Source organism: Strix uralensis, chromosome 5, assembly GCF_047716275.1.
Source record: "Strix uralensis isolate ZFMK-TIS-50842 chromosome 5, bStrUra1, whole genome shotgun sequence".
Classification (NCBI taxonomy): Eukaryota; Metazoa; Chordata; class Aves; order Strigiformes; family Strigidae; genus Strix; species Strix uralensis.
Window position 1 is genome coordinate 28,252,035 of NC_133976.1, and position 13,131 is coordinate 28,265,165.

Below are 13,131 nucleotides of genomic sequence, written 5' to 3' on the forward strand. Positions count from 1 at the left end.
TCTGCAGAACCAAGAAAAGTTATCCTAAAAGCAGGACGTATAAACACGTACTTCAGATTTTCAGAATTCTCTGTATAACAATACAACAAATTTTTTAAGTGTTAAAACCTGGAATTTAAATTAATAGTGAAATTTTAAGGTGTTTCTTAGTAGACACTAAAAGGAATACAGAAATTTCCTTGACTCTGGTATGAAAAATCACTCACTGGGCTTTGGAGAAAGCAGCACTGAGAAGGCTAAAAGGATGAGTATTTTACTGGAAGAATATACCCCTTAAACTTTTATGGTGGCTCAGATTCAAGGTGAAAATTTGGCTGGGCTGGCAAAAGGTCTGGTGGACTCTTATCTGCTTGCTTCACTCATTCAGTCCATAGTTTGGAGCTACATTCACAATAAATGTAAACTTTGAAACATTTTTTCTCATACAGGACCAATCTCAAGGCTTTCCATATACTCAAATCCTATGATTCTTCATACACACAAAACATTACTCTTCCATTTTGCCTACTTTCTTTGCTTCAGTGACCAGCTGTCATCTCATCGCACTTGCACACAACCTAAGCACAGGGTAATCCAGCAACATGGCAGGACAATATTCTTGACTGCATTCATCCAGAGTGGAGTGGTTTCCAAAACCAACAGTAGGAATTCACGAGTTTAAATTCAAATATTATAAACTAAAAATATGTGTGATTTTTGGGCCTGCTAATTCAATCAGTTCAAAAAGAAAAACACAGATAATATGCAACTTCTCTTTGATTTAAATTAAATTTAAATAACAGATCATGGACTTTATAAGTCTAAGATCTCTTGTGCTCATGTTTTTGCACTTGCTTTTGACACAGGCTCAAACTTGTTCCGGTCTGTTATCCAGTCATGGCAAAAGTTTTGTGATCGATAGTTTTAATTTGGAGAGCCTATCACATCTTAGTGTTCTGATATAATTCCAGCTGACTCTCCTTTAAAACACATGCAATTAAAGGGTGTGGACAGGTATGCAAACCCCTTTAACTGACCTGTGTCTGTCACAGTATGTTAAACCCTTCCCTACTCAAACCCAAGAGATTTTGCAGTGAAAGGCATTTCCCATAACTGCCAGAGCAGAACACAACTGTCTGCATATGCTGTTAAAGAGTCCCTCGCTTCTAACATTTGACAAGAACGATTAGTTTTGCATCTAAAAAGAGAATGCTGAGCAATTCTGCATGACTTCGTCATTCCTGTATCTCCTGACACTCCACCCTCCCCACCTCAGCATCCCTCTGAGTAAAGCAAGCAGAGCACTCTAAGAGGTGTTGTTATAATTAGGATGATTATAATGGGGTGGGGAGATACTGTCAGTTGCCAAGGATTTCTGTGTAATATCAGTGAGAATGTACTGTGAAGGAGAGACTCACAATGAGTGGATTTTCGCTGTATTATTCTCACCTAATGTTTACTCACGTTGGTTTATAAAAAGTGGCAAGACATTTTTCAGCCCAAACCAGAGAGGTTCTGAATGAAAGACTACAAAGAGTGCAAATGCACTCAAAACCATCCTTCACAGCAGAAGCAGGCTACATTTTACTTTTTCCAGAACAGATTTCTCTTTATTCCTTCTTCAGGATAATGAAGGTGAGAGAAGAATCTCCTTCCTTAGATCAACTTGTATTTGCCCCCTCTGCCCTAACCCTGCAAACCCCTCCGCACTTGTGTGTGTTCCACTTGTGCTCACACAAAGTCCCACTGTGAGAAAACATGTGGGAATGAAGCATAACTGTTTGCAAGATTGGCTGCTTCAGCTCTTCCTCTGCATTCCTGTGCTTCACTCCATGCACTGCAGTAAGTCTCATTAGCTTGGACTGTAATGCTTCTCAAGGGCTGATCTGTCTTTGTATCTGTATCTTGCAGAGCACGGGGAACTGTTGGCACTTTGCTAATACATGCCATAAACATATATAATAAATAACTGAGGTAATTTCACATCAATCTCTCCATAACAGCACACACACCATTACACGAAGAGAACTGTTTCTTGATATTTAAGACTGCTTTTCAGAAAACATCAGCATAACCTGTCAGAGTAACAGCTGCATTGATAATCCAGCTGTCCTCAAGCAGGTTTGATCTTGCCTTAGAACTTAAGTAGCTAGTGTGTCTACAAAAGACTAACAAGGTTGTGCCACTGTGCTTTTGGTTTGATGGGATTCTACCCTAAATGAAAGATCAGACATATTTTCCAATGTCCCGGCAAGAGAGAATAGCAAGATCTAACTGATTTATAGCTCTTCAGTAATCTCTCTCCCTGTCCCTACACTGTCAACAACAATAAAGATAGCTAACTGTTATGAACTATGGCTAGGAGCTGCCTCTTAAACCACCACAGGAGATCCAGGAAGTCACTGTCAACCCAATTATTCTAATCCAGTGTATTCAATTTAAAAAGCATCAACGGAGATCAGTGCTGCAAGACTCGGGTAAACAACACTTTGATGTCAATGATAGGAAGAGAAAAATTGAACATACATGGTAGTAGTTCTCTATCTGCAGTTTCTGTACAAATAGGGTAAGGGTAGAAAAGATGTCCTTTTTCCAGTGGATAGGGGATCATTCTGAAAGCTGAAAAGAAAACACCATGCACAAGTTACTGTGAGTGTGGCAGTCACTAGACATACTTAAATATATGTACAATTTTGAAAAACAAGCACACACAAAACATAACATTAATATTTGGTTGTAAACAGCATATAAATTGCTTAATGAAATGCCAAAATATAAATATACGCTTACCTTTTAATCCTGCAAACACTTACATTTGCTTTTATTCTTGGGAGAAAGTTTTACACATTTTGTCTTAGGCTTTTAGGCTGCAGAATTTTTAAATTTCAAAGGAAAGAAGTGCATCTGATATAACAGGTGTGGCCTACAAAAATGACCAGCCAAGTTTGTGAATTCAGGCCAACACTCGCAATCTCTGTGTATCATGGATAATAGAAGTTTTGCATGGAAAAAGTGCACTGTTTTTTTCCATCACGCACCAGAAAACCAGGTAACATTGATGACTCAAGCCCAGAGAACCAGTTTTCCGACACAGTCATGTTTTCATTTTATATCTGGCAACCAAAGATTAATACTGAATTATTAAAACTGGTTTCCTCACATGAGTTCTTTGTAAATGTAGCAGATCAAGTCAGGTTCCAACATAAATCTTCAGGTCATGGATTAAATAATACTTAATCTTACGAATTTTTAAAATTGAAAATAATAATAGAGAGGGAGGGAAATGGATTACTAAATCTGGACGGTGATGATGTCATAGGCCATCTGAGTGTGGTTTATGGAAACATCAGAATACATGACTGAATTATAGCTTTGCAATCAAGGCATCCTTTTCCATTATCCTATATATTATTTTCACTGTTAAAATGTCATCAACATGTTATTCTCACTACTCCTATGAACCTCAGTCACTGAAGCAATATTTTCCTCAACAGATGTCCTAGAAGCACTGTGTATTTTAGATGTTAGGTACAGCCCACAGCCACACGATAACATGCCATTATCTGTTGCTCACAAGGCAACCAAGGAATTGGTTTAAAATACACAATACCCCAATATTTTCAGTTGTCCACACTGTATTTCACAGAATCACAGAATCATCTAGGTTGGAAAAGACCTTGAAGATCATCTCGTCCAACCATTAACCTAACACTGACCATTCTCAACGACACCATATCCCTCAGCGCTATGTCAACCCGACTCTTAAACACCTCCAGGGATGGGGACTCCACCACCTCCCTGGGCAGCCCATTCCAACGCCTAACAACCCGTTCTGTAAAGAAATGCTTCCTAATATCCAGTCTAAACCTTCCCTGGTGCAACTTGAGGCCATTACCTCTTGTTCTATCGCTTATTACTTGGTTAAAGAGACTCATCCCCAGTTCTCTGCAACCTCCTTTCAGGTAGTTGTAGAGGGCGATGAGGTCTCCCCTCAGCCTCTTCTCCAGACTGAACAACCCCAGTTCCCTCAGCCGCTCCTCGTACGACATGTGCTCCAGACCCTTCACCAGCTTCGTTGCCCTTCTCTGGACACGCTCGAGTAATTCAATGTCCTTTTTGCAGTGAGGGGCTCAAAACTGAGCACAGTAATCGAGGTGCGGCCTCACCAGTGCCGAGTACAGGGGTAAGATCACTTCCCTGTCCCTGCTGGCCACGCTATTTCTGATACAGGCCAGGATGCCATTGGCCTTCTTGGCCACCTGGGCACACTGCTGGCTCATGTTCAGCTGGCTGTCAATCAACACCCCCAGGTCCCTCTCTGACTGGCAGCTCTCCAGCCACTCCTCCCCAAGCCTGTAGCGCTGCTGGGGGTTGTTGTGGCCCAAGTGCAGCACCCGGCATTTGGCCTTATTGAAACTCCTACAGTTGGCCTTAGCCCATCGCTCCAGCCTGTCCATGTCTCTCTGCAGAGCCTCCCTACCCTCGAGCAGATCAACACTCCCACCCAACTTGGTGTCAGCTGCAAACTTACTGAGGGTGCACTCATCTAGATCATCAATAAAGATGTTAAACAGGAGTGGCCCCAAAACCAAGCCCTGGGGGACACCACTCGTGACCGGCCGCCAACTGGATTTAACTCCATTCACCACAACTCTTTGGGCCCGGCCATCCAGCCAGTTTTTTACCCAGCAAAGCGTGCGATCATCCAAGCCTCGAGCAGCCAGTTTTGCCAGGAGAATGCTGTGGGAAACGGTGTCAAAGGCCTTACTGAAGTCAAGGTAGACAACATCCACAGCCTTTCCCTCATCCAATAAGCAGGTCGCCCTGTCATAGAAGGAGATCAGGTTTGTCAAGCAGGACCTGCCTTTCATAAACCCATGCTGACTGGGCCTGATCATCTGGTTGTCCCACATGTGTTGTGTGATGGTACTCAGGATGAGCTGCTCCATCAGCTTCCCGGGCACCGAAGTCAAGCTGACAGGCCTGTAATTTCCCAGATCATCCTTCTGACCTTTCTTATATATGGACATCACATTGGCCAATTTCCAATCTGTCGGGACCTCCCCGGTCAGCCAGGACTGCTGGTAAATGATGGAAAGCAGCTTGGCGAGCACCCCAGCCAGCTCCTTCAGCACCCTTGAGTGTATCCCATCCGGTCCCATAGACTGTGTATGTCTATGTGATGCAGTAGGTCACTGACTATCTCTTCCTGGATTGTGGGGGGGTCGTTCTCCCAGTCTCTGTCTTCTGGCTGAGGAGGCTGGATTCCCTCAGTACAACTAGTCTTGTTATTAAAGACTGAGGCAAAGAAGGCATTAAGCACCTCAGCCTTTTCCTCATCACTTGTTACCATGTTTCCTCCTGAGTCTAGCAGGGGATGGAGGCTCTCCCTGGTCTTTCTTTTGCTGTTGACATACTTATAGAAACATTTCTTGTTATCTTTGACTGCTGAAATAATGTTAGCTGCATTTATTGTGCAATTATATGAGTGTATTTATTCTTGACTACTATGTTTAAAGGAATAGAAAAAAAGGCAGAAATCCTCAAAGATGGTAAGCCAACCTGGGCTATAACTCTCTTCCAATATTAAATCCCCCTTCTCCACAGCACCCCAAAAAGCCAAGTACAAATACAATAATTCAAGCCTTTATGATCTTCACATGCAACAAATTTGAGTGTCTGTACAAAAACATATGTGGAGCGATGTTCAATGCTCATTATTTCAAAAATCACTAACACAAGTTTTTCCTTCCAGTTTGGCTTAATATCTAAACAGACAATCAAGAGCCTTCTGCCTTACCCTAAATCACAGTAGTATTAAGATTCTTATCAAAATAAAAAGGGAGGGTTGCCTTTAGAAAACAAGTGAAAAATGTCTAAACAGATTTTGCTGAATTTAAACAGTAATCTTTGACATGAGACCAAATATGGAATATTTACAGTAAAACAGTTTATTTAGCAATGTTAGCCATAGAAGAAAGTGCTCTGGTTCATCTGTATCAGTTTGTGTTTACAGATGTACTTCTCTGCCTTACTCTTACAGTATTATCTGATTCTATTTTACATTAATAAATTCAGGCAGCACAGAGGCAGCTTGCCATTCAACTGTGTGCTCATCAGAAAAGCTACTGTGGTATTTGAGAATGCCTCAGTTTTTCTTCTTCATGCAAATCATAGGAAACATGACACAAGTTTAGAAAGTGGGAGTGGCAAACAAGCACCTCAGACTCTTGAAATTCGGTTACACTTGAAACTACAGACCTTCTACACAGAGCACCTGGACCAAACCCAGAGGAATGTTTCATGTGGTGTCACTTGGGCTTTTTTAGTTGTACTATGAATAAAACTGTACTTCCACTGATCGAATGAAGACAGAGCAGGAAACAACCAACATTCCAGTTCAATGATGATCATTATTTTTATAACCTCACTATTCTCAATTGTTGAATGCAATTTGGAAAGAAAGTCATTGAGAATTTCGTAGTTTAAAATATCACAAAGGCATGTCTGCATAAATGTTTTTAGAGGCTGTCTTAATTAGGAGTGACCTTATTCTTCTCTGAACCATTCAAAATGTAGCTCCCAAGTGACTGACTTAATGTACTTAATTCTGCCCAATTCCCACAAGGTCAGAACTGAATAGTGTATATATGTGGGCATTAAATTCCTGCATACAAGTTACTGAAGTGAGACTTGTGGTTCTTTAAGCATACTGACAGAACAGTACGCTTTAAACACATGGCAAGTACATATATACCTAGAAAGAAAGTGATGGCAACCAACCATGTACTGTATGTAGACTGTTGGTTAGAACTAGTATTTTATTAAATTTAATTTCTCTGTCATGTTTCCACTGGTTTTAACTTACAATTGCGCAGAGATGCCAAGGAAACCTTTTGCAAGTAAAGGACATGAAAGTGACATAATTTATTACATCCGTAAAGAATATCACCCAGACTAAGATATGGACCAAAAGTTATGATTATTGGACTAGATACTGGTGAAACAGTTAAAACTCATGAGAGTCTTTATGCATGAGCAAAATCTGAACAAAATTCTTGACAACTGGTGCACTGTTCATCTCTCTCTGAAATCACTGTGCAAAATGAATTATGGATTTTTCTTTAGAGGTTATGCAACAATTCTCATTTACATCTTTACAGGCAACTATACAAATATTAGCTAATAAAGTACATATTCAGATTGCTGTGGAGGTAATAAGGAGAGGAATCAGTTAATGTAGTTAGATGGAAATGCCCTACACTGCCTTCAGGCACATATTACCAGATTTCCTAAGTGGCAGGAGGCCTGCAGGGCAGCCAACCTCCTGTGCCAAAAGCTGGTCCTTGTAAACAGCCCCTTAGGGACTCCCCAGACTGACAAAGCAAAAGACTATCTATTCAGGATTCCCTGCAAAATACTGTTCCATAATGATGGGATATGAGCCTTGGGCTAAAGGATTTCTGCAGGCATCTGGAAGAGAAGAAACACTACACAAAAGCAAACCACTGAAAATAAGTCACTGGGAAGGAAGCTATGACAGAGAAAATAATAGGCTGGGAGAAATGACAGGAAAAGAACAAGCAGATAGGACAGAAAATGATGCAGCAGAGGAAACCCCAGGTGGCAATGGTATGGATTACTGAGCAAGGTGTTCTATACACCTAGAAATAAAGCCATTGCTTCCTCAGGGAGCCTACATTGCAAATTAGGTAAGTTCAGACCATTTCATACAGTGACTGAGACAATAAGTCACTTTTACAATGGAGGTATTAAGTGCATTTCTGTAGAAAATATCATGATGACAAACTATCTTTTCTAACAAAGCTTAAATGAGAACAGCAAATGGAGAAAGCAAAAAATAAGGTGGTATAACAACATATGAAGAAGCTGAAAGAGAACAGAATAAAGCAGAGCAGAAAAGGGGAACTAGATTACATAAAGAAGTATCTACATTATAAAAGGCCCACAAAGGCTGATTCTAAACGGTACTTTTTGATTCTCTGAAACCTGAAAAAAAACCACATCTCAAAGACAGGATAAGACAGGTTAGAAGGTTAGTATATGGCCTTTGGAGGACATATACTCCAATCTCCTACGCAAAGCAGGGTCATCTTCCAAGTTAGGTCTGGTTGCTCAAAGACGTGTCCAGCTGAGCGCTGAGTATCTCTGGGGATGGAGATCCCAGAACCTATCATCAACCTGTCCAATGCATCATCACTCTCATTCTGAAAATATTTTTCTTATGTCTAGATGAAATTTCTCATGTCAACTTGTGTGTATTGCCTCTTGTCTTTCTGCTGTGCTGTTCTGCGAAGACTCCGACTCTGTCTTCCATGTCATCTCTCTGTTGGGTGGCAGAAGACAGCAACTCAATCCCCCCTTTACCTACCAGAAGTTCTTTTCCAAGTTGAATAAAACCAGGTCCCTCAGCATCTTTTCCTACATCATATGTTCCATATGGCCCTATGTATCCTAGTAATCCTCCACTGGACTCCCTCCAGTTTGTCAATTCAAAAAAAAAAAAAAAAGTAGTCATATAATACTGTATTGTTTTATACTACACATCAATATTTATCTGCCTAAGAGGCACTTCCATGATTTCCCAGTATCAAAGTATATGTCAAAGAAGATGAGAAATTTTGTTCAGTATTACACAAAGAACACAACCCAAGACTTCAGAGCCCTTTTTCTCATTAAGTGAAGTTTGTATTTTCAGTTTGAATTTCAAATATTTCAGTGCTGATGAGGATATAACTGACCTCCAAAATTCCACATACTATTCTTCACAAAAAGCTATTATTTTCTCATGACATTCAATAAAAATATTTGATTAGCTCCTTTGTAAGAAAGAGAATTACTTACTGCCTTCCCATGTACAGTGTAAGAGATTCAATGCCCCCTCTACTCTTTTCCAGTGTTGAAGATGAAAGAAAGCATATGCTATTGCTTCACTGTCCCCTCTCTTCAGAATATGTTCAGGGGGCAGAATTAAGCTTTTCATTTCTAGTAGATACTGCAATAAAAAAGCAGAGCCACAATTATTTCAGAGGTAATAAACACAAAAAGCTGCCTGCAATTCTACAATGTACACTGAAAGGTCTATTTCCCTAAAGTACTTTCCCTCATAAGTGTTTCATCAAATGCGCAACATCACCAACTGCACTTGAAGATAATTATTGAATTATTCCCAAAGACTAAGGTATGCTGACAGATGGTTAATGTTCTGCTCTTCAGCTGTATTAGGGGCACTACACAGAATTTCAAAATGAGATGTCTCTCTTATCAAAGGAGATGTAAAAAAGGGCTCAAAGCAGAAGAGAATTTAATTACAAGAGCTTTTTAATTAAAAGTGTTTATAATAAAGCAAAGAAAACATTAAGCAGTTTGAGGCACATAGTCGTTCTATAAGGAAACATGCAGTACTTAATAGTTTGCACACAGGTGTCTTTACTGCATTGCCATCAACTGATCACTAGGGCTATGAATATGTAGTTGGCAGCCACCTAAATAGCTACCGACAAGTTACAAAGTAAAAAAAAGTTACAAAACGTAACAAATACCTGATTTCCAGGAAAAAAAGTATTAGATGGTTAAGCTTGCTACTTGAAACACTTAATGAAAATGGCACGAAAATGAAAAGCACCACTGACAAAACCCACAAGCAATTTTCCCAGTTACTGGATCCCTGATAACAGAAGCAGATGAAACGGAGGGTTCATGCCACAGGAAAAGACAGATGTCTTGGACATTATTCAAGCAGGAGATTTTTCCTCCTTCCCCAGCCAGTGAACTACCAATTCAGCAGACATTATCTCATCACTGGTGTTACTACATTCCAGTTAGTGGAGGGGAAGGATACAGCCGAGGGGAAAGATACACCCCTTGTTGGCATGCTTTACAGGGAAAGCAGTGACAGACAGAAATAACAGGCTGCCAAATCAACTCCTGTTTGTCAGTTCTCCTCCTCAGCTGTGCTCTGACTGCTCTTCAATAGCATAGGGAAACTGTCCCTTCTCTTCTAGGATGCCCAAGCGCAAATGTTCTCCCCACCAGACTATTTAAGTGAACACAAAAGGCAGCAGATGAGTTGGGCAGTAGACCATCAAGCCCTAACACAAGGTTTGGAAAGGAAAGTTATGGTTAATTATTGGTAAAAAGAGAGCAAGTGTGCAGCCCCTCCATTTCACCCTGTGCCTATGCACTGGTCTGGAAGGAGGAGGACTGCAGGATCTAGGGACTGACAACTCAGTGCAGGCACCCACAAGAAGGCAACCTGACACCAGAGGTGAGGCAGAGGCATGGGTGGTGGTAACTGAAGGAGCCTGGAAGGAGCTAGCAAACAGGTAAAGGATTTGAAGAGACTGTGATCAAAGCAGAGAACTGTCAACCCTGGGAAACAGACAAATACTTCGAAGATAAAAGAGAAATCACACGTCTTTCTGATGCAGGTAACTGTATTAAAGGAGGAGAAACTGAATTAGCAGTGGGAGTAATAAGTTTGATATTTGGATTTTCTCTAAAGCCTTTGAGAAAAATCTGAGAGCTGCAGAGCAGGTGGATTAATGGAGGAAACTGCAATTTAGTAGGCAGGACAGGGGATTAAGAGTGACAGAGAGAACAGAATAAAGAGATGACAAGAGGGAGGGAGCTGCCAGGCTTAGAGATATAGCAAGCATTCTTATTCATGCCCTAATGAATGTGCCACTATTTTAAAAACACCCATTATACCTGTTGAACACAACAGAATACAGCTGCAAGAGCCGCAGTTTTCTATCTGTTTTATTATTTTAGAACATGACTCTTATTTCCATTTTTTTTGCAAAAGTAGATGAGAAAATTCTTAATATCTAAATATTTCAGTCAAAGGAAAACAAACTCAAAGCCATGTCATTACTTGTAGGAAAAGAAAAAACAGGAAGGAACGTCCTATTTCCAGGAGTGTTGAGATGAAAACATATTATTTTGACTCTTATGTATTGCTTGTTACCAGTGACAAATCAAGTGGAAATACTAGATGGAAGGATGTATCTTGACACTTGCAAATCATTTTTAGTCCTCAGTTGTGTGGACTTTTCAGTCTGTACTTTTCCCAGTTTCAGAAAGAAAAACCTATTTTTAAGAGTTCCTCAGATCAAAAATGTGAAACACTCCTCCCTCCTCCCTCATTACTCTACCACAGCTATTTTCCCAAACAAAAAGTCCATAATCTGCTTTGGTGATATTCAAGAAGAGCCACACACAAAGTTGATGGATGGCTCAAGTCTCATTTGGGTCTCATAATAGTTTTTGTTTTATACACAAAGGTCAGCCACACCTTTTGGGCATACAAACTGTCAATGAATTTATTCTGGAGGCATTTCCAGCAGGAATGCCAATTGTACACAGCTCCAGAGAGACCTCGTCTGGAACACTCTGTACAGTTCTCATCATGCATTTTCAGAAACATAAAGATCAAATTCTGCAAGTACAGAATAGAGCTAACCAAAGAAATGGCAAGTCTGCTTTGTGAGAGGGCACCTGAAGGCCTCCACCTGTTTAACTTCTCTCAATAGGTACCAAAAAAGGTATCTAGCTGTAGGTAAGGCTTGATTATTATGGAAGGAGAGATATGACTGTCCATGAAAATTAGGATGGTCTTGATGTCCTAGAATATCATATCCATTTGTGCATTGCTGTATTTTCAAGGAGAGTTCAAAAGCCCAGAGAGCATTCAGGTTCCTGGAGGTTTCACTGACAGGACTCAGGGTCTACTTGGAGATAACATAGCCAAGGGCAGCCCCCTTTTATGGTAACTGCAGGCTACTGGCACCCAGATACTTGACAGGTGGGACTGAGCCCCAGCAATCTGCAGGGTTTCTAGCAGATTGACCATGAAATCAACACAGTCCCCCTGAAACATTTTGGATTGGATAAGCAGACAATTTCCAGTGAAATGAAATTACACGAAAATAATCATTCTTCAAAAACTATCCAATAGGCTGCAGTCCTCATGCTGCCCATATAATGTGTGAATCAGAGTCCTGATGGACTTCTGCATGCAACAAGTATCTCCAGCTCTTGGAAAAAATCGGCCAAAGACATCTGACTGCAGTTTCCAAGAGGCTGCTATTGCACTTAATCAAACATACTACACTACTAAGTTACAGTCTTCAACCACCAAAGACTTCAGGGTGGGAATGTGACTATTTATATATCAACATTTCCAAAGGCCTCAGCTGTTACAGGACTAATACGAACACAAAATCCTACCATACCACTAAAATTCATACCAGCTCCATCTGGCTTTACAAGAAAACAACCTCTCGACAGACTCCCTGTTAACTGTAACTCCTGATACACTGGCATCCTCTCAGATTCAACCATGACCTTTACAATTTAAATAAAACTTCACTACCTTTTCAATACTTTTGAATACACAGGGAAAGACAGGGCTCTGAACCCAAGCATGGTTCCACTTCAGAGGGAGAGTCAGGTAACAGGCTAAATAAGAAACTTAGCAAAGAGCTAGCCATCATGGAGGAAATGGAGATAGCAAGCCCAGCATATCTTCAACTGCATTTGTTTTTCAATGACGAACGGAGAAGTTTAACTAGAACAGGAAACAGCATATCATCAACATCTGGTGTTATCATGTTCCTTTAAAAAACGAATCAGCTCCAAAAAGACAGTCTAGAAAATTTCAGCTGGAATGACCTAGTCTTAATGAAGCCATGAGTGAACACTGAAGTTGCGCAATGATTTCTGTCGTCAACAGATGGCTCAATCAGCCCTTCTCCACTGCATTGTTGTAGCTTGGATTTTTTTGGTTGTCTTTTTTGTTTTTCTTGTCTCTCTCTTCTCTCACCCCAAATTTTTTCCTGTCAAAAGCCTGTATTTTAGGAGTTACAACAACAGTAACAGTATTTTTCATGTGCTTCCACAGAGAGCTTCTGGGCCGGTTACACGACATTGTAATAGATATTGCTCAGCTATAGCCATTCTGTACACATGTGGGAATATGCCTTTTAACGAGCATTTGGAGGATGACAATGGACCTGTACACATGAAGTACAACATGGTGGAGTTTATATTTCTCTTACTTGATTAAATATACATTATTTATTTCATAATATTGACAGCACTCTGGCTACTAATTCTCCTCTGCTGGGA

The 13,131-nt window shown here is 40.5% G+C and overlaps 1 protein-coding gene across 4 annotated transcripts in view; it reads right to left on the minus strand.

Annotated features, from left to right (window-relative positions):
* The window catches only part of ST7 (suppression of tumorigenicity 7), a 157,602-nt gene that overhangs the window by 7,189 nt on the left and 137,282 nt on the right, over positions 1-13,131 (minus strand). For all 4 annotated transcript variants that reach the window (XM_074870211.1, XM_074870212.1, XM_074870214.1 and 1 more), the window contains 2 exons: positions 8,845-8,995; positions 2,506-2,598 (listed from right to left, as the gene is read on the minus strand). In XM_074870211.1, the coding sequence (XP_074726312.1) occupies positions 2,506-2,598; positions 8,845-8,995 (244 nt within the window). The remainder of the gene's footprint in view (positions 1-2,505; positions 2,599-8,844; positions 8,996-13,131) is intronic.